The sequence below is a fragment of the Onychostruthus taczanowskii genome, unplaced genomic scaffold (genome assembly GCF_017590055.1).
Source record: "Onychostruthus taczanowskii isolate IOZ18803 unplaced genomic scaffold, ASM1759005v1 scaffold26, whole genome shotgun sequence".
Lineage (NCBI taxonomy): Eukaryota > Metazoa > Chordata > Aves > Passeriformes > Passeridae > Onychostruthus > Onychostruthus taczanowskii.
This window is the reverse complement of record NW_024499906.1, coordinates 6,280,805-6,306,948: the sequence shown is the minus strand read 5'-3', so window position 1 is coordinate 6,306,948 and position 26,144 is coordinate 6,280,805. Positions and strand designations below refer to the sequence as shown.

General features: G+C 35.8%; 1 protein-coding gene across 4 annotated transcripts in view; it reads right to left on the bottom strand.

The window, feature by feature from the left end:
• The window catches only part of LRCH1 (leucine rich repeats and calponin homology domain containing 1), a 116,421-nt gene that overhangs the window by 44,544 nt on the left and 45,733 nt on the right, over positions 1-26,144 (bottom strand). For all 4 annotated transcript variants that reach the window (XM_041407332.1, XM_041407331.1, XM_041407330.1 and 1 more), the window contains exons 2-8: positions 17,779-17,923; positions 14,757-14,883; positions 9,358-9,463; positions 8,732-8,868; positions 7,400-7,527; positions 5,384-5,468; positions 872-977 (exon numbers count right to left, since the gene is read on the bottom strand). In XM_041407332.1, the coding sequence (XP_041263266.1) occupies positions 872-977; positions 5,384-5,468; positions 7,400-7,527; positions 8,732-8,868; positions 9,358-9,463; positions 14,757-14,883; positions 17,779-17,923 (834 nt within the window). The remainder of the gene's footprint in view (positions 1-871; positions 978-5,383; positions 5,469-7,399; positions 7,528-8,731; positions 8,869-9,357; positions 9,464-14,756; positions 14,884-17,778; positions 17,924-26,144) is intronic.

Sequence of the window (26,144 nt, the reverse complement as noted above, 5' to 3'; positions counted from 1 at the left end):
CCAGTACCAATACAAGAACACATCTGGACAACTGTTCAGTGTTTTAAGAAATTCAGATGTCTTAGGCAGTGACTTGCAATTGAATGCAATTTCAGAGTTACTGTGCTGTAATAAACCATCAAACACCCAGCAAAATTATTTAGAGCCTGCCCTTATCTTTTGTCTACATAGACTATCTCCAAGGATATGATCCTATGATTTACCCTCTCCAGTTTGCTAATAAACACCGTAGGATAAAATCCTGTTATCTCTCTTCATATTCTACCAAATTCTGATGAGTTGTCCATGGAAGTTCACTAAAGTGGGTAACACTGAGGATGTGCCATCTCCTATTAATGTGGTTTCCATATGCAACTTCCAGACTTCATCCTGCTATTATTACTATGTGCAGAACTTGGAGAACCATTGTTTATCAGTACGTAGTGTAATTTAGAAAATTGTAAGTTACTTTTAAAAAATTGGATAAAATTAGATATCTCACAAAATACACAGAGATTTACTTATTTCCCGAGGTGATGTTGACTGACTAAAAAAGCTTTTTATATATAGAAATAGCTGGACTCCATTACTGCACTTGGCTAAATTACTGAACATTGATATTCATTGAAGGACAGCATGGCTCAAACCAACTTGAAGTTTTCTTCCCCCAGTCAGAATCAGATCTTATTAACTCTTGAGACAAGGTGCAGCAAGTGTTTTGGAAACGCTGTTGAAAATTACTAGACAGTAAATAATTCAGTATAGTAAAGATTTTCTAAGTAGCATACTTCTTCCATTTTTACACAACTGCATATGCATGCTGAAAGCCCTCTGGGTAAGCAGGCAGGCATGGAATCAACAACAGAATTTCCCTGTTTTTTTACATTCCAACCTTTTCTTGAGTTAGCATGGTGACCTGAATCATCCTTTATAATATGATCTTCTTCCAAAATGTCCGACATTGGAACATTAAAGCTGATAGTATCTTCATCAGATGGCTAGGAAAAAATAAGAGAAACACTAGTCCCAGCTCAAACCAAGAATGACAAAAATGTACATGTTAACAAGATTGCTCACTAAAGAGCTGCAAATTAACATGGGAGAGGATAACAGAGCATCTAACATGACCACATCCTGTAGTAAGAAGTTGTAGTCACGCTGAATATATCCTCACATGAGGTCTGCCAAGTAGAACAATTCACATGTTCTCTTTTCCTGTCTTACTCACTGGCACTAGTCCTCTCCTTGCACTGACACCACTGCACCGTGCTGCTGTCTGTGCTTGCCTGGGGCAGCTGAAAATGGGGCCTCCTTGCAGCCACTAAAGTGTGTAGAAACACTGAGCCCTTTTTTTTTCCCCTCCACAACTCTTCTTCCCTGCTTTACCATGCAGCTTCTGAACTGAATGCCTACAGCAAGCAAGACCAACACCAAGCAAGGCAATATCTTTAATTATGCTGACAGAGCTGAAAAAAAAAAAAAAAAACCAAACCAAAACATAGACTCTCAAGTACATTAGCTTTTTCTGACTTAAAAGCTCACCCATTTTTTTCAGCTCTATTAGCTGGTACACTAAAACACTTCACTTGTATCTAACAAACCTATCCTGTCTATGACGTTACAGATAGCAGCTGCACAGCTAAGCACAGACACAATTCTGTCCCAGGCCACTGGGACACTATGGCTCTGTTTCTCTGCAAGGCCAGCAATGACCTGTTCAAGAGGGACTTGCTCACATCCCCTCCTGACGTGAGCCAGAGCAGAACCACAGTTTGCAGAAGAGGCCAAGTTTCTATTCTTGCTCCCCTGAGACAGTGAACTTACCACTACAACAGTCTCAGAACTTTGCAAATGTATTTTCCAGAAAGCCTATGAGTGCTGCTCATTCTTTAAATGCTCTGTGTTTCTGTAACTTATTACACTGTGCATACATTTTCCATACATGTATTCTGTGATTATAACTGCCATAATACAAATGGCACTTTTTTCAATATCCTTGAAAAAATTTTTTAAGGAAATTATATTCCCCATTTTATCAGTTCAGACAACTGTATCAAAAAAGATTGGTAATGAAATGTGTTACATATAATCAGTTATTTAATTCTAGCCAGCTTCTAGTAGAAGTTTTACATTCTTGCTACTTTTAGATGTTCACAATCTATGTAGAAAGTATTTTTTCTAACTCCTGAAGCCAAAGTTTGTGATAAAGGAGGGAGCAAATCCAACTTGCTCTTAAAAACCCCATCAAAGATACACGTGGTTATTCCTATTTTCCAAGAATACCTTGGACTCAAAACATGTTGTAAATGTGGACCATGATGAATGTTCTTTCTGATTAATAAACTGCATGTTATTAACTCTATGAATTCACTGGCTGTATTTTTTGGCTTAAGGAGAAAAAACTTAAGGAGGAAAAAAAGGGTGTTGAGGGGTGTCATAAAGCCTTTTCAAAATAAATTTCAAATTTTAAAATTAATGATATTTTAAAATGAAACCAAATAGTATCTCCAACAGAAAATAAATTACACTCCAAGTACCCTAAGCACAAAAGTCTTCTAGATCTGAAGCAATGACAATCCAACAGCTTTTAAAAAAAAAAAGACAGGTACAATATAAATTCATTCAGACAACCAGTATTACAGTGAAGTTCCTTCTCTTTCAGGCTGTATCTCATATGACATTTAAGTTCTAAATTTGATTATTCTAGATCAAAGTTCATGCTGTGTAATTTTTCAACTATCCTTTGAAAATAGTACAGTAAAATGTTCCTATACACATTATTAGAAGTTCGATCTGAAACAGTTACAATTTTTTCTTCTTCCCCTCAGCAGAGTAACACGCACTTTGAAGAAAATATTTTGGAGTGTTGGTATAAAAAAAAGGAACAGACCATTCAATTTGGAAACAAAAAAATATTCCTTTAACAGGCTATGCCTCACTTTCAGGACCTACAGAATTCTGCAACTAGTTTTCCAGGTGTTTCCTGCCACTATACTATGAAACAAAAACTATCCAAAGCAGCCTTGGATAATACAAAGGTATCAGTCCTTCACAGGTGAAATACTGTATTCAACTTCCTTCTTCTACAGTTTTATTTTTTATTGAGACAGCAAGAGAAGACAATAGACAAATCGGAATCAAAAATACCTAACATTATTCTAAGACAGAATTGAGATGATGCACTTTGAAAGATTCTTCATATATATTCCTGCTGGTACTAATGCATCATTCATGCAGGTAATAAAGCACAGACACCATTCTAATTTCATTCTAATGAATTTTAACAAAAGGAAAAATAAGGCCAAATGGAGAAAAATAATCAAAATGCTGTATTTTGCCTAAAAGATGAGGTAAATGGTAGACTGCCTTAAGGCAGAATTTACCTTCAAGTTGCAATGAACAATTTTATAGCAACACTACAAATTATCTTTCACTTGAAATGCCCAGGATGGGAAAACTGTCCCTATACCTGGGAAAACTGGTGCTGTAAGGACCCTACAAAGTCCAAGAGAGATATATAAGCAGTTCATGTCATCAAGTACTCCCTCTTCTGTGTATTCATCCAAAGTCAATTAGCAAGCTTTGTAAAAACTATATTAGTGTTAAAACAAGTGATTCATTTATGTTATTAGGTTACATATGAAAAATAACATTGTAGTATTTTCTGTAAAAGAACAGAAACTCAATAGCCACTACACTACACACTAAACAGTAATTTATATTCATTTAGAAAACCTCCAGAATAATGTTTTAATGATTATGACTGATCATTTAATGTTTATCTGAAGTTTGGTATGTAACTTTCTGACTGTAATTAACAACACATGTGAGCATGTATTTGCATCATGCTAGTATTTTTTGCACAATTCCCATGCGTTACACAGGTATTAAAGGTCATATCAGAAGAAAAGTGTGTGGTAAATTTACCACCAAATGCATTTGGGATTATGGATCTCAGCATCTATTTCTCCTAAAAAGTAGAGCAGCAATCAGGTGATGACAGAATGAGCAAATCGTTCTTATATAAAAAAGTTTTGTGCTAGTTAAAACGTATTGGTTCATTGTTGGTAGTTTTCAAAATATTTTTTGCAGCATTTCAATTGCTATCTTTTGATTACAGGTAACATGATCCATTTTCTAAAGGTGATATTTATAGCTAAAGAGGAAATCAGGAAATCCTGGGATAAAAGTTTCATTACCAAGCCAACTGAGCTTCAGGAAGAGGAAGACTGGCAAAACAGTTTGTAAGTGTCTCTGAACAGACTGAATGCTCCTACAGCTAGAGGTAAGCCATTAGAGATTTGGCTAGAATTCGTAACACTTCTACTTCATTTCCATCTACCAAGAAACTTGCCCAAACACTTGGAAGTTCACATGGCTTTTTTTTTAAAGTACTATTGTATTTAGAAGACCAGTCAATGAGTAAGTGGACTCATGTTCAATTTGCTTTTGAGTAACTATAAATTCAGTACCTAAGCTTGATTCTTCATACATTTGTTCCAAAAGAAACAAAATCCCTTTTCCTCAAAGGAGGACAAAAACACTAAAGAATCAGTGCAAAACTATTTTAAGTAGCAAGAAGGTGATCCTTTTAATGTGAGGCCTTTCCCATTAGGTCAGGCCACAAATCCCATTACTGTATATTTCAGAAAGATCATCATCACTAATTATTTACTTAGTTATCATTGTCTAGTCAGTTCAACTCCACACAGATTTAGTGCCCTGTTCAGCTAAAGAGTGCCTCAGAAAAACTGTGAATCAGTTCTAGGTGCTTAGGACAACACTAGTCCCACAAAGCTACCCTTTCTCTTTGCTCAGTCAGACAGCAAAGTTCAGGAAAAGAGCTGAAGGTTTATTTTCAGCATAGCCTAGCTATCAGAATATTCAAACACATTAAAATCTGCAAAGTTTCTGAAGTTTCTACACTATAGCAATCTTCCATAACCACCTCACAGAACATACTGAGACTGGGCACTCTAAGTTCCCAACAGGAAAGACTAATCAGGCAAACGGAAAAATATGCCATAAGTCATCAGCTTGTAACCTGTTACCATGTTTACTTTGTTGAAAACAGCAGAATTCTGGTTTGTTTCTCATTCTCTAGATTATGTAAACTGCCAGAAAACTGTAGAGGGTTTTGACTATTGGTAAGTCTGTAACCATTTGGAAGCAAGTATCTCATGCCCACTCCAGACAGTGCACAGACCAAAAAAAAAATCAAATCAAAAACACCCACAGTCTCCTTTTATCTTTGTTTTAGCCATTTCTTAGTGTAAAATTCATGTCAAGGATATGGTTGCAGAGGTTTAAGTCTAAAAATCTTTTCACATTACTACCAGACTTAAAATACAGTCAAAATATGAGTGCTGGGAGAGGAATTTGACACAAAAGGCAGGTAACTTACCTCTGTTGCTGACAAACGTTTATCACCATTATCACTACCAACACCTGAATCTGAATCCTTTTTACTTGGGTAGATATCATCAATGCTAGATGTGAATATAAAAAACTAAAAATCAATAAAAAGCTATCATAGCATTTACATTCAAATTCTGTTCTGGTTTCACTTAACTCTGAGCAAGTTTCAAACTGTTCTTAACAGTAGAAAGTGAAATAGTCTAGTACAGTAAAAGACCAAACATTTAATCTGATGATGGTAAAATAGATCAGACTGAGTTGATTAATGAAGGATTATAATAAACATAAGGATTAATGAAGCAACAGAAATAATCAGCTACTAGCTTGCTTTTGTCTATACACTATGCAAAACTGCTTAGTTACTAGCTAAGCAGCAAAGGACTGAAGCAATTTAGCCATGGGAGAACAAACCAAAATAGTAAAACTCAAAGTGGAGTCAACTGATACAGTTGCAACCACTGATCCATTAAAACAGAACACGTATCTCCCTCAGGCTTGAAATAATTATTAACACAGAAACCTCCTTTTGGTGCCTTAAAATAGACCTTGGAATTTAGATTTTTGAGAAAATCACTGTAATAATAGCAAAGGCTCTCTATTCTGGTTTCATTACCCAATACGACCTCCACTCATTTTAAAGTGCACTATTAGATGCAGTACTCTCATCACCTAATTTTCACTCATTTTAAAGTGCACTATTAGATGCAGTACTCTCATCACCTAAACTTTTTTAAAATATACCTTATATCCCTTTATTTGCTATCCTGAAAGCTGTGACACTGAATTTAGATTTACATCACAATTTAAGAAAGGAGCTTTATCAGCCTTCACGTGAAGAAGGTATCTGATTCATTAATCCTAATCTTAAATTACCTCTTATCAGTAAACACTGAAGATTCTTTTGCAATAACGGCCTTTGGAAATCGACTCTGTACCATCCCCTTACCCTAACCTATATTCTCCAATGTGACCAAAATACCATACAGGACATGACATTCCTGTCAATTTTCTTGTATACTAAATGAACAAAAGAGGAAACCAGTAAGTGTTTCCCAAATGAAACACCTACTCTTCCTCCTGGATTCTTCTTACCTGAGACATCTATTTGACAGAATTCACAAAGAGATCTCCAAAGGTACATGGACGGAAAAATTTGATTTAAATCTTAAGATGACTGAAAAGGGGATTCTGTAACAGCTCTTGGTTTTTTTCCTCCCAGGATTTTAGCAGTAATATCTCTACTATTATTAATACCAACACTTTGTTTTCATTGAGTTCTTCTCTCCAAAGATATCATACTTTCTCTGACTGGTTTTATTACACTGCCCTTGTCAGCAAAGAAAGACTGGGCTAAAAGCTGATTTCCAACCAGCTATGGAGATTATCATAAAAAGGAGCTGCTTTGTACCTGGTTCCTGTCCTTAAACCATGGTACAAGATGCTACTTCTGACAAGACTGATACAAGATAGAAGATCTTGCTCATTTTGCTAACAAATCAATTTTAAAAGCATCTCGACATTCATGCAGTTCTCTTTGTCTGACAGATGATTTTGGATGAATTTAAAAAGATGAAAATGTCACAAAAGTGCAAATATATAAATCACATATAAACCATAAAACACATCACAAAAATCATAAAACAACATGTGAAATTAAAATTTATTTAATGTGTAGGTAGATCAAGCCAACACCTAATGTAACTACCATCTGATTATTTTCAATGTGTTCCAGGAGTCCACTAGAAAGACGTTAAGGTTCTTTCTAAGGTTCACTTTTAAACTCTTAACTAATGTGCTGTTAACTTTAATCAGAATTGATTTTTAATTTTCTGAACTCTTACAGGGATTGAATTAGAATAAAAGTAAATGACATCCCTGTACAAAAAAGTACACTTTGAATAGCATCTAAACAAACAAAACTGTGGAACCTAAAGATAAATACTATTTTATTGTTTGTAAGTGTTACATGGAAAAAAAAAAAAAGTGAGATTTTCATACATACCTCTCTTCCACAGGTTGTGGCAAATGCTGCGGTTCAATGGCATTAAGATACAGCGAGTCTGCTGTTTTAATCTGACAGGCTTGTACAGTCAGATATTTGAATATATGCACCTTACCCTTTGTACAAATCTGTGGGACAAGGAAAAAATTAGGTTTAAAATTAGAATAAAAAAGGCAATTTATTCCATTTGTCACTTAGTACAAACCTCCCTGAAATTCAACTAATATTATGAATTTCACTTCAAGGAAAATAGATTTTTTTCAAAAATTACTAAGTACTTCAATTATATATTCAATTATTTGTGTCTACCAGTATTAATACCCTCAGAGACTAAGAGAGAAAACAAGAAAATAATGTATTCTTTAAAAAAACCCAAATGAGCTTCTAACTCAAAAATAAAAGATATTCAAATATACGGTATGGCCTATTAGCAACTATAAATTGGGTAATTAATTATTTTCAAAATTAGTGTATAATGACATTTAATTAACTAGTGTGCTCTATATATTCTTGGTCACATCATTCTTAATAGCGTCCAAGCATACTTATGATGCAATTCATTGTCATTTCAGAATTTTCTTTTTCTTTAAGTGCACACCTCTTGCTTTGTATTTTTCTGTTTAAAGGCAGCATCACTATTGATTATGAAAAGCATTTCTCCAACGTAATAAAAATTCTTAAGTATTTCAACAACTCTTGAGCCAGAACACTTGTGGCTTTCAGAGATGCAGTTTGAATTTACTGTCGAGTAAGTTAACAACAACAAAATAGTCCTTAAGCAGCAAACACAGGCTGCATTCACTTATCCTTATTACTCAGAGTGGCCTACAGTTCCAAAGAGGAGTTTTACTTCTTTGTGCATCACAATCTATGAACTTACACTATAAAGTGAAATAAATTTCACATGGATTGTGTTTTAGATTATTTAGGCATGTTTTTTAAGTTAAAGTTAGCAAATCACTGTAGAACCTTCTAGAACTGGATTCATTTTACCAGAAAGAAAAATTGCCCAGGAAGTTTATCACTACTTTTTTTAAAATTATATACATATTCCAATGTTAACTTTCATATGCAGATAGAAATCATAAAAATTAACAGCTAACAGAATCGGCATCTTCTAAATGTGTGTGTTGGTTAAAGTGCTATTGAGAACAGAGGATATTTTTAATGTCTTATTTAGATACATCCTACATCTTATTTAAATATCAACAGCTATCAACAGTCTGTGATGACTGAAATTCAGAAGCCTGCAATTGCAGTAAGTGGCATTTTACATTCTAAAATGTGTTAGCAGTCATCTAATATTAAGGCACAACTTAAATTATTACTTACTTGTGCTGGTGGAGATTGCAAAGGATTATTCTCAAGCAGTAATACTTGTAACTGCACCATCTTTCTAAAACAAATTGGAATCACAAGCACTTTATTGCAGGAAAAATCAAACTTTACCAAGGGAAGCTGTACTAGTTCTAAAAGTAATAAAAAGGAGAGAAGGTGTTACATCTGTTTTTATTTTTGGCATAAAATAATACAATATTTTTTAATAACCCTTTTTTTGCATGCAGGAAAAATACAAACTGAGGGAGGAACAAGATCAACATTTACTCCATTTTATACTGGGAAATAAAGAGTGTTGTTACACAAGTGACAAGAAATTCTAAAACAAATACTTTGAAATTTTTCTTTTCCCTGAAAATCAGCTGACAGTTCCCATACTACATTCAGACACTTGTTTAACTTAAAAGTTGCCTAGAATCATAAGGATACACTGAAGAAACCTCACACACTGTTCTTCAGCGGATACCATTGAATGTTATATTCTGCAGACGCAAATGGAATAAATTTGAACACAAAATAATAGCTACTTTTTAACAATAACTATTTATATGATTAAAAATACTTTCAAACTTATAATAAGAAGAGCTACTGTAAAGATTTTTTTGTCCATTTGCTTTTACCTTGGGGTAAAACTTCGAGGTAATTTCTTCTGACATTCAGTTCTTTTAAAGATTTCAGCTGGCCTATCTGCTGTGGTAAAGCTGTGATTTCATTACAGCTGACATCCTACAGTAAAACAGTAATAACAAATAATGATGAACTTTCAGCTCCTACATGTTCCATAATACAAACATAACTGAAATGCTACTATCATTGTGACATTTTATTAACCTGAAAAAGTGCAACAATCTATGTCCTGTAGTCACAACAAAATAAATACATGGGAAAATGTCTGCACATTAGTTAAAACCAGAGCAAATTGTTATTTGGAGAACAAGTTGATTTTGAAAATTAATTTAACTTCTATAGAAATATTCAAAACTACTTACTTAACAAGTTCTGTTTTTCTGCTCTTTTCTTCATCTGAAGAATTTAGTATAGTGATATAACCGAATATGTTAGGATGAAATGTAAAAATCCTAGTGTGTGGATCTGAGTTTTTAAAAAGTTTGCTCTTCTAGATGGAATATTTAAGCAAAATATGTAATAATAACAATACTAGTAATATAGCAGTAACATTCTGTAGTGATGCTCAGCAAAGGCATATATTTGATCATCATGGCACGTAGTAGACCATAATGAAAAGGGACAGAGCTTATTTGGCATTACTTAATTATTTCAAGCAAGAAACTGCTATGAATGTGCATGAAAGATCAAATTCCTAGATTAAGTCAGTCTGTGATGAGACAATTGTTAAATACTAGCTATCATTTTTGCTGCCACATGGACATTTAAACCTCTGCTCACATCCCAGACAACCTGCAAAGTCCAGTAATGTCCCAATTATGCTGTCATTTCAGTACTAAAAGAAGGATATAGTACCTCACAGTATGAAAGCTAAATGGGGTAATGCCCCATTTTCCTGAAAAGCCAACTGAATACCCCTACTCTCTCAACTGTTTCAAATGTATTTATAAAGTATCTGGAACTCCTAGACAAAAGTTTGAGAAGCCAGATTTCCAAGTCATGTCTTCAAAGATGCTTGCATTAATGCCAGTCAAAAGCCTTATATTAACTACCTATCTTTGAGCTTAAAATCTACTTAACAAAAAAATGATAGTAAAACCAAAATGTGATCTGGCAATGCTGTTCCCTGTATCCAACAAGTTTCTTCTTGTAATAGAATCCTATTGCTGCCAAGACCTCCTTCCCTTCTCAAAACACAGTCAGGAAATTACTGTAGCTTTTAGACAAGGAAATTAAAAATCCCAGCTAATGAGTGCATTTTTGCCCAAGTTTTCACAAAGTTTGGTTAATTGCACTGTTCCCTGATCGTTTATTTTTAAAGCTTTACTGCCCTATTTTTAATTTACAGTCTTTAAATTGCTTCATAATTAGATAGTTGATTTTTAGGGCGCAGAATTTAAAGTCACCTTGTGGCAAAGACACTCTAGACCAAGTGTACTTAGGCACACATACCAGAACAAGTCAGGGTAAGAGACAGAATTCTAGTGGAAGCATCAAAAAAAGAAAAAGAAAGCTGGCAGTGTGTAACCTCAAAAACAAAGTCCTGTTCCACTTACAGCCTTTCAAAACATCCTCAATAAGACTGATCTGTTGTGACAGCGTGTCAGCATTCACAAGATCTCTAGAGACAGCAGTATCCTTTACCCTAAAAAACACTGTAGTCCAACTTGCATTTTTTATTGCTTTGTTTGAATAGCCATGGAAAACAAAGGTTTGTAACACTTATAGTTATGCTCTTGACCATTATTAGACTTCGTGAGTGTGTATGTGACAGAGACAGTGTTAAACTTTCTCATTACTTTGGCAGTAATGGAAGCAATACTATCAAACACCTATGGTTTCCAAGCCACTAATTTTTTAAGGAATTATGCAATCAGCAGTTTGCAACTCTGCTTCAGGGACATTTGCAGGTAACTGAAGAGCGAACACTCAAGTTCCATGGGGAACCAGTATTTGCTGAGGTCATACTTTTGGTATTAATTCTATTTTGTTCTCACCAGACAAACCATGTCCTGCCAAGACAAGGCAATTTGTCAAAATCAGAGAAACGTAAGGGTTTTGTTTAACATTTATTAAATTAAGGAAATTTAACATTAATTTCTGTGGCATGAAGCTCAGTGGCATGAAAGCAAAATCATCAGCTGTTTCCCTTTGTTTACAGTAATGTTTAAATGGCCTTTTCAGCATGGATGTTCAGCAAGATAAACAGAAAAAACAATAAGGTACTCTGGCTCCATATTAACATATTTATTCCTACACACACAGAAGTTTATCCAAACCATTCAAATTGAGGTGAACTTCCTCTTTACATAACTTTAAACTCAGGACTCCTGACGGAGCCTTTTTTTCTAAAAAGCACCTGGATTCAGTCAGAGCTTGTGACACAGAATCCGTGCTGAAGAGTAAAAAGAAGTCACACGGCATGAGAACACACGGACCCTTCTAGGAAACAGCAGGCAGCAAGTCCCGTGTGGTCAGGCTGCTGTCTCTGATTAGATGAATGAGGAAAAGGACATAAATTCCAGGTGAGAAATTTGAAGGCTTCCAACATGAGATAGGAGCATCCCAGAGATGGAGAGGGCTGTTATCTGAAGAAGGCAGAAGTGCACTACTGCCTGATAGAATGGAGAATGGAATTTTACTGTACATCTAATAGTTTTGGGTACAATTACTGCCCCATCTCTGCCCAATTACTTTTCCTTGGCAGAAAGTAAGTTTCAGATTATCTTCACACTAATTTTGCACTCTCCTGGCTGATAGTAGAGGCATGATTGAGTCAAAGGTTTTTTTTGCAGCAAATAAAAGTAAACTTCCCAACCAAATTTTTTGCCAAATAATTACAATGTATTCTGCAGGGACAAAAACTTACGCTACAAGCACCAAAATAAGTTAGCTGTCAGAACCCTAAATTTAAAAGAATACCTGAAAGTTTTCTGCATGTAATATCAAAGTTATTCTACGCTACAGGTATGAAATTCATAAAAATACATACCTGTAATAGAAAAACATTACCTACTCCATTTTGGAGTATAGAAGGGAAAATGCAGAGTTTATTGGAAAGATCTAATTTTCAGCAAATTATGTCTGCATCATTCTACAGTGACTATATAAATTTTGTATAAAATAAGTAGATGAAAAGAACCCTTTGCTATGTACATACAGATCTCACTGCACACAGCTTGTGAATCATCTGGGGAACCTGAGGTTGCTCAGAAATGTCCTGTGGATATCTGAACTGCACAGAGCCAGGTGGCATCTCAGGGTTTATCCCCTGGCCCAGGCCAGCACCAGCACTGTGTACACACCAAAACAACAGCACTCCCTGCCAGAGGGCTGAGTGATGCTTCTGCTTGAATCCCACACTATTCAGACTGGCATTGCTCTTCACAGCTGAACTTTTTGTGCAACAATTGCAATATGACTTCATGTGTTTTGTTTGTTTCTTTTATGTGTTTTAGAACAATGATCACCTTTATTATCTAAACTGCTTTACAGTTTACATGCCAACACAGATTCCCCACTCTCAATCCTACCACTATTTGCTTCTCCCAATACATCACAGTTATCTCATTTCCAGTTAAATAGTGCAACTCATTTCCCTAGAAATGCACCAAACACACATGGTGGCATCAAACTGTGTAATCAGGTCATCAGAACAGACTCATGCTCAACTTAACAAAAACTTGTTTTTCATTCAGCCCCCCCCGCCAATGCCTTCTAAGTCAAAAAGAACAAGCATCAGACCTTTTTCAGTTTTCATGTATCTTCTAGGCTACCGAAGTGACAGGTAGCTAGAGCTCTCATATGAAATACTTTTACAGCAAGAATTGTTTTGCTCTTCATGACAGACAGTAACACAAACTACACTATTAACTGGAAAGCAATATGAAAATCCAGAATTTAAACAAATTATATGCTTGAACCAAACAAACCCGATCTGCTTTGGGTATAATCAACATTGATTTCAAGCTTTTAGTTTTTACTAAACTTTTTACTAAATTTAACTTAAACTATATATAAAGCTGAAGCCACCACCTTCTATTGTGTCTATTTTAAGCACAACAAAAACAGTGCTATTACCTAACATATTTTAAAGAATAATTAGATCAGAACCATCTGTGTAAGTCTCACTAAACCCACCACACACACACAAATTTAAAACATTTGATAAGATAAATTAATAATGCTCACCGAAGAAAACAAACTTGGTAGTCTTGAACTCAGTAATAACTCAGAAAGGAAAAGGTAACTACCCTCACCATTCTCAGCAACAGCCACATCAATTGTAATATATATAACACAAGCCTGATACCACAGGATGCTGCTCAAGAATACCAGAAGGAAAAAGCCCCAGGGCTGCCACTTCATACCACCTATGAAGAATCAATAGCAGCGTTGGGGCCTCAAGCAAGGTTACTAATTTCTGTAATATAATTTATTGGAGAATCTATCATAAAAAACAAGAATATGATAAGAAGGCACTTTCAGGCACAGAAAAGCAATGCAAGGTAAATGCCGTCAATGGAGATACCAGCAGCTGGAAGGAAGTTCAAATCTGATTGTTTTACTAAGCACAAATTAGCAGTGTCAAAATACAGTTTGTCAATTTCTATCTCAAAAGGTCAAAATGAATAGAAATAAACAGAAGACTTATGCCATAAATATATATGCTACAATATATAGCAGAGGAAGCTAAAGCGAGAGAAAGGGAGGCATTCTCATATATATTTTCCAAAAACATGAGCATTTAAATTAATTTTATGCTATAGTACCAAACAAGCTTTGCTTTTTCAGACTGTTATTGACTGGACAATATATTCTAAATGATGTACTGTTTGTAGAAACAGTACTTGTGTAGACAGCTTTGAAAACAAGGAGTATAATCATTTTGTAGATCTGTTTAGATGGGTGTTCCAGGAAACGAAGGTTGCATGACAAATGTAGTGAAATAAAATGAAAATAGACTGATAAGACCAGTAGCTTGAGTGGAATGCAGTGTGGTAAGCAGATAGTAAAAACACAGAAAGGAAGCAGGAGGGGAGGGTGCTACAGGGGGTGCAACCTTGTAGAGCCTGATGCCAGAAATTAAGGATACAGTGAAACAGGGAGCCAGGGCAGGCAGGGAGCAACACTGGTAAAGATGAGGAAATTTGAAACTGAATTTTGAATGAACCAAGGGCAGTGACATTGCTTAAAAGAGTCCTGAAGAACACAAAGGAAACTCCTATTGTGTCACTATCCAACACACTTTAGAAGTTAAAAACTTAAGTTCTGCAAACTACATTATAGTATTAAGCACTTGTTCAAATATATGTGAAAAGTGAATTTTACTGTTTCTATTTAAATTCAAAAGAAGTCAAAATAAAAAGTGAAAAAAAGATCAGTAACATACCAATTCCATTAACTGTTTTAGCTGACCTATCTCTTCTGGAAGGGAACCTAGCTTATTGTTACTTGCAATTAAGACTTTTAGAGGAAGACCACACAGGCAAGCTGGCAAAGAAGAAAGCTGATTTCGACTGCAACAAAACAAAACAAAAAATATTAAAACCATTGGTGATGTTCTACTGTATACTCACAAACTCTGAGAGCTGCAAAATGCCTTCATTTTCATGGGTCATATTTTATGCAGATAAAATTGAAATTTTCAAAAGGCAATAATTAAGAAGACACTTGCACATTAGAAACACCTGATTATTGACTAACAATAATGCAGAATTTACTACTGTGGAAAAAATGCATTGTATCAGTTGAACAACACGGTAAAAATCTGTTTGGCACAAAGAACAGCTGTTTCCCTTCCTAATGAATACAGGAAAGTCAACTGAGACAGTATCTTGCAAATATTTAAACATTCCCGTGGTTTTATGTGCCATTAAAATGGATGTCTTTTGTTCCAGCTGAAAGACAAATACATAAATCACAGACAAAATTGTTATTTTCTCAATTACTTTAAAGCACATTTATAGTTGAAGATTACTTGGTACGTCTTGGTCTATGGCTCTATGCTATTAACCCAGGTAAGCACAGCAAATATTTCTGGGACTATCAACGGTTCATTTCTTCCCAAGATTCATAAGGAAGAGCTAAAAAGATGACAAATATCATGACCCTTTGTGACATCCACAAGATTAAAAGTAGTAATTCTTGGCTCAATTCCCAGAAGAAACTTCATGCTTATCAGAATAACATAGTTAGTCTCTTCTGGAATATTTAAAAATTTCCTTAAAATATAACATTTTCTTTCTTGCGATTATTAACATGTAATAAAACAATGAACAGTAACTTGAAGTGGTACCCCAGTATAAACCCTTTTTATTAGCTCCTGCCTACATGTAAAGGCTTCAGAAAGCAAAGATATATGACTACACTCTGGAAAAAAAAATGTCCTGTGTAATTTCAGTAGGAGCTGCAATATTGATGTGAAACAAAGACATGCAAAAATCAAAATTCCACAAGTTGCAAGTCCACAAAGCATTTCTTCAAGAGCCAGACCAGCAGCGTGCTACAAAGCTGCATATAGAGATGCATATTCATGCTCTACAAAACAGTCTCAAAATGTTGTACAAAGCAAACTGCCATCTTATCTCTGTTGTGCATGCCAGGATACAGACAGATATCAAGTAACAAACCCAAAGAAAATAAAAATGAGAACTCCAACTGCTAACCAGCAGCAGCTGAAAAAAAGTATTTTGTGGAGCCAGGTTTCTTAATTCTAATGTCCTTACAGAAAACCAAGACATAACTTTTTTGAAAAATTACCTGGAAGTATTGTTTCAAGTTCTAAAGAACTCAAATGGAGGAAGCTTAGAGTCTAAAACAGTAACTCCTATACCGCAGATCAGACACAGATAAAAAATAGGTAAAACCAATTTTTAAGCTCCACAGAACTCAGACGCAACCCAGTACGAGATAAGGAACAGAACATAGCCAGGGCAAGTGAGTAATAAATCATCACTAGTTTCAAAGGAATTTCTTTAAATAAAACATGAACAGTATCCACCAAGGCCCAAAAACTATATATAGATCTCTTGGCATCACTTTCTAATGCTATTCAGCATATGGCCTCTGCTGGCAACAGGCAGAAAAATATGCATTTTAAATCAATTATGTATTTCTTGCCAAGAGCAACGTGGTTACAAAGTCAAGGACGTATTTCTTTCTTCAGACCCCTCAACATGTTCAACTAATATGGGGAAGGGCACATCCAGGTAAACAGGGGATTTTAAACTGAGAAAAATTACCTTATTTAGTCAATAAAAAATCACTTTTATTTTGCCCAATTTAGTGTCATATGTGATATAAAATCTACTCTAGTTTTGTGATGATTCAGACAAATTCTATCACTACACAGAATTCTAATTCACTGTTTCCTGACATTGAATTCTAACCAAGTTAATTCTAATTCCTAAATTTACCAAGATGTTTTATGCATATTTAATAACTTAATCCGGTTTACGTTCTTTATGTATATCTAACAAACACTAATTCAGAATCTCAATTCCTATTTCTTGTATGTGTGCAAATTCTCAGGACACACTACTCCACTTAAATTTTTAAGACAAAATAGTGTTCCACAGTGGCCAAAACTGCAGTATAGTAATAATGTAGACTTGAGAAAATATGACATGAGAAATATCTTCAGTGTTGATAAAACTGAGGATCAGGACTTCATTCCCTGAATTTCACAGGCCAAGAGACACTTGACCTTCTATTCAGACCTCATTCTCACAAAGATCAGACTGATATATCTTCACTATTACAGTTTTTACACATTAAACTACAAAGAAAACTCCACACCCTGCCCCAGCTGAAAAACAGCTCACTTGCCCTCCATCAAGAGCACATGTGCACTTATATGCACTTTAACTAGCAGCAATTCTCTGTACTGATTAGTATTCACACAGATTTTTCCTGGAAAGGAGGCAAATATGTCTAAATCTTTGCCACTTTCTCCTCAAAAAGGCAGCAGCTATATTTATTTCATAATATGACTATGCTAGTGATAGATACAGTATCTCACTCTTCCATTCTATTCCCCATGGTGAAAAATATAAATCCTCTATCCCTCCATCTTTCGAACTGCAAAATGTATGTCAAGCTTTACAAAATTAGACATCAGAAGTGAATTTAAAAAATACAACTATATGGATGTGATTAGCATTCTGGATTTGTTAGATGATTAAGGGACAGAACTGGATTAACTTCCTTGGTTTTCTTGTAATAATTATTTTTACATTTTGGCATTTAAGATGCCTTCATACAGAGCTGTCTCTGCAGCCAGTGAGCTTTTGTGTTACCCTTTTCAGTGACGTGAAAAATGCAGTCAGTTGTTCCAGAACATTATAAAGTGCAGACAAAAAAGCTTTACATATCTGCAAATAAACAAAAAAATGTGGCAAAGATAAACTTACCTCAAATTTAAGTAAGTTAGCATTTGTAAGTTTACTATGGCATCTGGTATAACTTTGATACAATTGTGGTATAGATTTAGTGTTTCCAGTGACACAAAATGGCATAACTCCGTAGGAACTTCAGTTAACCTATTCTTGGATAAATCTGAAAAGAGGAAAAAGAGAAAAGGTACATTTTTTTAATCATTAAAAAGATGTACTTTGAAAAGCTACACTATATTAAAGTAAGTGAATAAATATAACTTACAGGGAGGCAGCAAATTAGGTCTTTATTATGCAAAGTGAAACTAGAGCAAACTTTTACCATTTTGAAATGGAACAGGCTGCATATAAAAGAGCAAACATTCAATTAGGATTTATTTGGTCTAATAAAAAGTAATAATTTGCAGGACTCAATATACTGAGGAAATAGTTGCAAACAGATTTCAAAGCTTATAAATATACCCAAAGATCTAGCCAATACACAGTTAGGCATCTGCAAATAATGACAACATTGAGAGAAAACAAGCAGGATTACATCTTTAATAAATTTAAATAGATAAATAAATAAATCAGGTAATTCTTCAAACTGGCCTGTATTTCCTGAGTCTAAACCATTTCTAAATGAATGCTACCCAAAGAAACAGTGGTGGTCTTCAAGATTGGATTTCATATAAGTACATACAAGACAACAGTGATGGATTCCAATCCCGCAAGACACTGCTTGTACCCACAGAACAAAACTTTTGACTTTTGATCGGTTATTCATTCTTCATTTGCCATTCTAAGCACACAGACACAAAGAAAAATAAGGAGGAAAAAATGTTACCAAGCTTTGTTGCTTAACTGTCACTGTATGAATAATGAGGTATCACAATACTACTGTGAGATCAAGCCATAAAATAATAATGCATGGCAGCATTCAACTGAATCAACTGGGTTCAAATCATTGTTTAAGTAATGTTGCAGAACAAATCTTATCCTCAAAAACTAGACAAATGCTACCTACCCATGTCACTAGCCTGATAACTTGACCTGAAGAACAGCCACCTGTGACGTGGAAGGAACAGCAATGCACCTACGCAAAAAGTGAAATGTCTGACGGTAAGGACAAAAAATAGAACTTAATGATCTCCTCGCTTCACTGCTGCTATTTTAAGCCCAGTGCCTGATCCTTCAAAGCTTATTTCAAAGCTTACTTAAAATAAAAAGAAAAAAGCAGCCGAAGTATGGATTATTTCCACGGCCCTGTGCTTAGGACCAGAAATCATATTTTTGCTTTTTGTGAACAAACAGGTAGAAGTCTCAAGAATTTTTTAACTTCCTTTGAAGTCGGCTGTGCGGAAGCACAGCTTGAATTCAAACCTATCACCAGCCAGGACTTACTAGTTTTGTTCTTGTCTCCTGCAATGTGAGTTGAAATTCAGCACACTCTAGTCTTGTCAGTCTCCACTTGGTTTTACCTTGTTGCTTCCAACAAGTTGGTTTCATTGCTCCATCCCCTACCAAGGCAATTGTGATGGTCTGCAGGCACAGTAACTGAGAGCAGCTCTGCTGACCCTAACGGTAACATGACTGAATTGAGCACCCCAACCAAAATTATTCACTTCTAAGTTGCTATACAACAGCAACTCTAATTGCTCTGCTTTCTCTTACCAGACCTGATGGTGGTTAGATACAGCATTACCTCACCTTCTGCTTCCCTTCATTTCTGACATCAAACTGAAGCATTTCCTGTTGAGTGACCTTTACTACTGTTTCAAAGCAGGAGAAAGCTCTTCGTTGTTCCTCTGGTTTAGTGCTTTAATTCTCTACTGTTTTCTATTTATCCTGAGAGCACTTGTTTATCAGCATGGCATTCCAAAAGAATTCTGCTGCCTTTCTAGCTATGTTTATTATCAGATATTAACAGAAGACTGCCATGCTGTAACTTTTCACATCATGCAGGGGCTATGCATATTTTACAATTCAAGTGTAAAGAAAACCTCACTTTTTTAAAATCATGCTTTTTCTGAGGTGACATTGCCAGGAATATCCTGCTCACTTTCTCCTTTTAAGTGGAAGGAGCAGCAAAATCCAGACCAGTGAACTCTCCTGTCTAGGGTGAAAACAACCTGTATGGCACTAGATGGAGAGGAAGAACCCATCCTTCACCTGATCCTGCTCCAGTGATACACAGATCAAAACCTGCGAAAACTAAAATGTTACTTCTTCTCAAGCTCTTAAAACTGCAGCCTGCCACCTAAGCTCTCTCTTCATGCCTGTTCTCATTTATCTTCACATCAAATAAAATACTGTTGCCACAATATATGACTCACTCTTAAAAAATCTAGTATCTCAAAAAAGCAAAATAGCAACTAGGTTGACCCCACTCCTAAAACAGACATTACTAAAACAGTTAAATGCCTTTTTTCCCCATTATTTAATGCTATTTTTTGTTCTCAAGATTTTAACTCTGTTAAAGTGATGAAAGAAAAACAAAAGCCACACAGATCATCACAGACAAATCCCTTCCTGTCATCGACAGGACCATGGGTTATAGGACACACTATATGCACAACAAAGGAAGTCAATTATTTGTTGCTGTGTAGTCATCACAGTAAGATAATTTCAACACTTGTATCTACTGTTGCTTCCTAAATAATGATAATGATGACAATAAAAATAATTTTTAAAAAAATCTAACCTATGCACATTATAGGGCAAGGTAATAAAAGCTGCACATTTTATTTACATTGTTGTAACAACTTAATAGAAAAAGCAGAAGTTTGTCACTATAATTTACCGATGGAAGGTATCTTTAACAGGAAATCTGAATGCCTTCCATTCCACACAGTACTGGAATGGAATCTGACATACAGAATGCCCATCACATTTTTAACTTGTGGTATAACTTTTGCCAAAAAATAGACCTCCCTGATCATATGGAAGTTAAAGAAGAAAACTGATTGCTTTTGTACAATCCTAGAATGAATGTAAGCCTCTGAACATGATGCAGCTGTGAAGAAAGCTTAGCAGCTTTCTGAAAATTCCACACAGGAAAGCACATGTTGTAAGAAACTAAAATGAAAACAGCCTGCATAACAGTTTTATACTGTACCTTATAAGCCCATGTAGAAAAGCCTCTGAAGTTCACACAATTTATATGAAGGTACTTTTGCCTCAAATTTCTGCATCTTACAGTAAGTCTGTATAAAACTCAGAGTTAACCTGAAATACAAGTTCTAGCATAAAATACAAAGGGTAAGACTTCAGGAAACTGCAGAATCATTTGAGCATACTGTGAAAAGCAGTATGCCTGTACTTTGGTTTTGTACCTCAGTCACCATTCATAAACTTTCTGAATTTTTTTTGCTAATGCATTCTTAGGTTATTTAGGGAAAAGGAAGAATGCAGAAACTACATTTTTAAAACAATTGTGACAATATTTTTGAAGTACAGAAACAACTAGTTGGCATACCTTTAGTCTCTTCCTGCAAGTCTTTACACTTCCCAAATTGCTAAGCTGCACACCCCCCTTATATCACTAATTTGAATAATAACATTTCATGGTAATTACTAATAACGAAGTTACTGTACAGACTGGCTTTTGCTACAGAAATGGAAATGAACAGAGGTGTGGAATTTGCTGGTGTTTAAAAGAATTTTAAACAATTTTCTTACACTATGCAACACAAGGGAGATCTAATAAATTCATGAATCTGTGATAGCAGAAGAACACTTTATGGTTGCCAAGACAGTGTAGGTAGGTTTCACCTGAGGTCACTACTTCCTGTAATTTCCATTATGAAACAGGTGACACAAGTACAAAACAATGGGGCAGGGGAGTCCATGCAATGGAGTGAGCTTCCTGTTTTAAATGAAATATACCATTCATTCATTATTTGTGACACCAAGACATTCTCAAACTACATCTGGCTTCACTTCATCTTTCCCTGCCAAGAACAAGTTTGTTAAAACTCCAAAATAAAGTAACAGAACACAAAAAAATAAGCAAGCCAGTTTAGAAAAATATTAGATGGACTCTTGATCTTTAAAAGAGTCAGCAGAACTCTGGCGCAATGACATGGCTTTTGTATGAGAAGTGTTACTATGTTGGAAGCCAGACAGGAACTACACAAAATAAGAACTTCCTCAACTGGGAGTGAACAATAAAAAGCAAAAAAGCTCACACTGGTAAATAAGCATTTAACAAGAGACTCCAAGCCTTGTTTGGTAACTGGCACACTGAATGGCCAGGAACCACGCTGCCATTACAGCAGCAATTACTGGCCCCCATCCCATGAAAAGGCAAAACCTTTTCATTCCTACAGCTCTGAAAACCCCCACCACAATGAAGTGCTGCCATTGAGTAGGACCCTCCTGACTTCACAATTTACAGCCAGACAAACAAGTGCCACTATATGTGTGTATATGCTATATAAGCATGGTTTAAAAAACTGCACTGCAGAAACCAAAATGGTTTTGTCAAAATATCCAAAATAGTATTAGAAGTCAGATAGTTACATTTGTTTCACTAAAGCTACTGAAGTGCTCCAATTTTGCTACTTTCCAGTGATTAATATATTAAATATCAGTTATTAGTACATTATTAAATACACACTATTAATGGGAGAGCTAAACAACTTAAGACCTTAAATTGTAAAAGTAATTCCTTAAATACACACATGCACTACTACATCATAAATCTTGACAAAGAACTTTAAAGAAAGCAGTTTATTAAAAGGAAGTGATTTACACATTTCAGATGTTAGACACATTTACTATAAGTTTATGTTTCTAGCACACAAACCTGCAATAGACAAAAACTGAAATTGTGCTATAAGCATCTATCCACCATGGAACAAGAAAAAAATTAAATATATCTATATACATGAAATATCTGTATTTGCTTTCAAGGTGCTATAAGCATCTATCCACCATGGAACAAGAAAAAAAATTAAATATATCTATATATATGAAATATCTGTATTTGCTATCACATTCCTGAAATCAAGAAATTGCAAGGGAAAGAAGTTGCCCAAACAACCTTAATTCTAGCCCCAAGTTGCTTTTTTTCTGTAGGATTCAGCACTTACTGAATAAAAGACAGGAATAATTTTGAAGGAGTTATTTGCATTTGCACTAAGATACCATTCACAGTATTCAAATGAGATGTCTGAAATGCATTTGACAAGGAAGTCAAACAATTCACTGTAAAAGCCTAAAAAAAATAGTTCAACCCTAATTCCATAATGCAAATAAGAATGTTAGAAAATACATAAAGAGATCTATAAAGGCACAACCACTCGGAGCTCTTCCTTTTATACTGTAATACTGTAAGCTTCCCATAGTTTTATCAGGCCCTGAGGAAGCCTGTATTTCCTCATTAGCAAGGTACATCTTCATTGGGAACTGAAGCCACAAATGACAGCACCATATCTTGGACACTTTTTGGAATATCTACTCAAAGTGCACTTCAGATCTGTGGCAATGCTGTCTCCCACTTTGTAAAAGAAGGTGTGTCATCTACTATAAATATAATTGCACCTATGAGAATCAATCAAATGCCAATGCTCTCTAATGAAGCAATTACTCTGCCTTCCCCCCAAATGGTAGGAAAATCCACCATTCTAGAGACAAATGCTATCCATTAGTCATGAAAACACTAATGGAACTATCAAGTGCTACATACTTTTAAGACATGGTCTACAAGTTGTCATTATCTCCATACTCATGGCAGGATACCTACTCATCCTCTCCCTCTGCCAGAATTTATGAATAATATCCTGGGTGTACAGCCAGCTTTTACTGCAGAAAACAACTTCTAGGACAGTGGTGCTACACAAGTGAAAAAGAGGCAGCAAAGACCTCCACTGCCTCTGGCATCAAATGCATTCTGCTTTACTCATGACAGTTACACCAAAAAAATGCATGGCATTTCTTCACTAGGAGACATTTCTATCTCAGTTACTTAGCAAACAGAGTAACAAATAACAGAAGACAAAGAACATCCAGCAAAGTAAAAACAGTTCTGCTCCTTATTAGAAAAAAAAACGTGACATAGTAATGCATAGGCTCAAAGTTTTTCCTTCTGAAAGTACAACTTGTATCAGATTGAAAAAAGGGTAGCTCTAAAGTTGATTCCTAGCAAAGTCATCATTATTGATCCCACAGTATGCAACAATAGCATCTGAACATTGATCAATCCCGAATCCAAAGGAACAGCTGCTGACTCAAAATATGTAGAAAGTGCATCTCTCTCAGGCACAAAGACAAAAACATATGGACCTTGCACAACAAGTATTTTGAAGAGATTATGAAGCAACTCTGCCATCTCATACACTTGGTAAGCACTACTTTTGAGCACTGTCAGCATGTTATATGTTTCCATCTGTCTCCCATTCATCAGGAACCAACATTAAAAATGTCCACCTCAAAGCCACAGTTAAATTAAGATTACACTAGAGATGTAGGAAATTTCAAAGTTATCATACGTCTACCTTTGTATCCACTTTTCCTTTAATCACTAGATTTAACGTACCAAAATTTTCTTCTTTACCGCTGTGTGTAACATGTGGACAATTTAAAGGGCTAACACAGAGAGGAACTAAATGCGGAATTTAGAGAAAAAGGAAAAACCCGGGACTGAATAAAAACAGGCTGAAATCAGGAAATCGTAGGGCCTGGCAGAGATGTCACCACTAGAGGGGGCCCCGATCTCACAGACTTGGCCAACAGCCTGCACGGCTGTTTCTCCTTTTGCTTCTTTCAGAGCCCATCCCCAGCGGATGCAGGGGACAGGAACAGGAAGGTTCACTTTAAAACGACTCCTGGGCACTCCTGTGAACCTGTTGCCCACCACAGTTTTCAAAAGATTACAAATGTGGCTGATCAGTTGCAATCCTTACTGCAGGAAGCAAATATATACACTGATTTCCAACAGGGCTACCTTAAAAAGAAAGTCTGTTCTGAAATAGGCACAATTGAAGTCCTTTTCCCCAACCTTCACTCACATGATGCAAAAATACACGGCATCCTTGAACGTCTGTTGTACAACAATAGCAATGTTTGGACAAAATGATGATACATTTGACAAAGACCCTCTTTGCATCCAACCCCAGCAATTCTTATTTACTCTATTCCATCCATCACTCCACAATGGAATACACAGCTTACTTTTCCACAATAACCTGAAATAAAGCATGGCCAAATGCAAGAAACATGCACTCTACGTTTTTTCTCAGGTAGTGCACTAACTAGCTTGGAGCAATCCAGCAGCTTAAATTGACTCTCCCAGTGATCCCAAAATTTTGTGCAAACATCACTTCAGGGTTTTATGTTTCCTCTATATGAAATAAAAGGGAAGGAGGAAGCAAAAGGCTAGCATATTATCTCCACGGCACACTCCAGTTCCAAGGACATGAAACAAAATTTCTCTGCAAGAAACATGTTCAAAAGAGCACCACAACTCTGAAGGAATAAGAAAATGAAGGTTACTATAATAGTCTGCTTCATTATTGTACCTGCTTTTAGGTGACAACACACAACCTTTACATTTCTCCTTTAGCTTCTATTTCTTCCTCTTTAGGATAACAATGGTTTGGGGTTAAGATTATCAGTAAAAAAAAAAAAAAAAAACCAACCAAAAACCAACTGTTGGGAGATGAATCTGGTGTGAAAGTGCATAAGACTCCCTAAAAACATACAGTAAGACAACAGGATTACTCGTGCAAACCTCCATGTGGGTACAAACAGATGTGGACCATGGCGGATGAGCTGGCCAACAGGTGCCCACCCAGTGGCTCTATCACTCCCATCCTCAGCAGGACAGAGGGAGAAAACACAAAGCAAAAGCTAATAGATCAAGATAAAGACAGGAGAGATCAGTCAGCAATCACTGTCATGGGCAAAAAACAGATTCAGCTTGAGGAATCTGATTTATTGCCAATTAATAAGAGAGTAGGGTAATGAGAAACAATAGCAACTAAAATCATCTTTCCCTCATACTTCTTACAAAACCTCTCTAATGAGTCTCTTATTTCTCTTCCAGTCCCCATGTCCCTCAGTGGTGCAGGGGAACAGGGAATGGGAGCTGTGGTCAGTCCATAAACACCTCATTTCTGCCACTCCTTCTTCCTCTTTCTCTTGCCCTACTTGAGGACAGGTTCATCCCATGGGTTACAATCCTTCATTAACTTCTCCAACACGGGTCCTTCCCACAGACTGGAGTACTTCAAGAAGTGCTCCTGTACGGGTCCTCTTGCCACATGAACCTCATACAGGCACCCAAACACTCGTATTATGAGATGGAAAAAAAGTATCTGGCAACAAATATGTTACATCAATACCACAAACATTTGGTATGAAACCCACTTCATGGCTCATGAAGAATTCCTTCTTCTCCC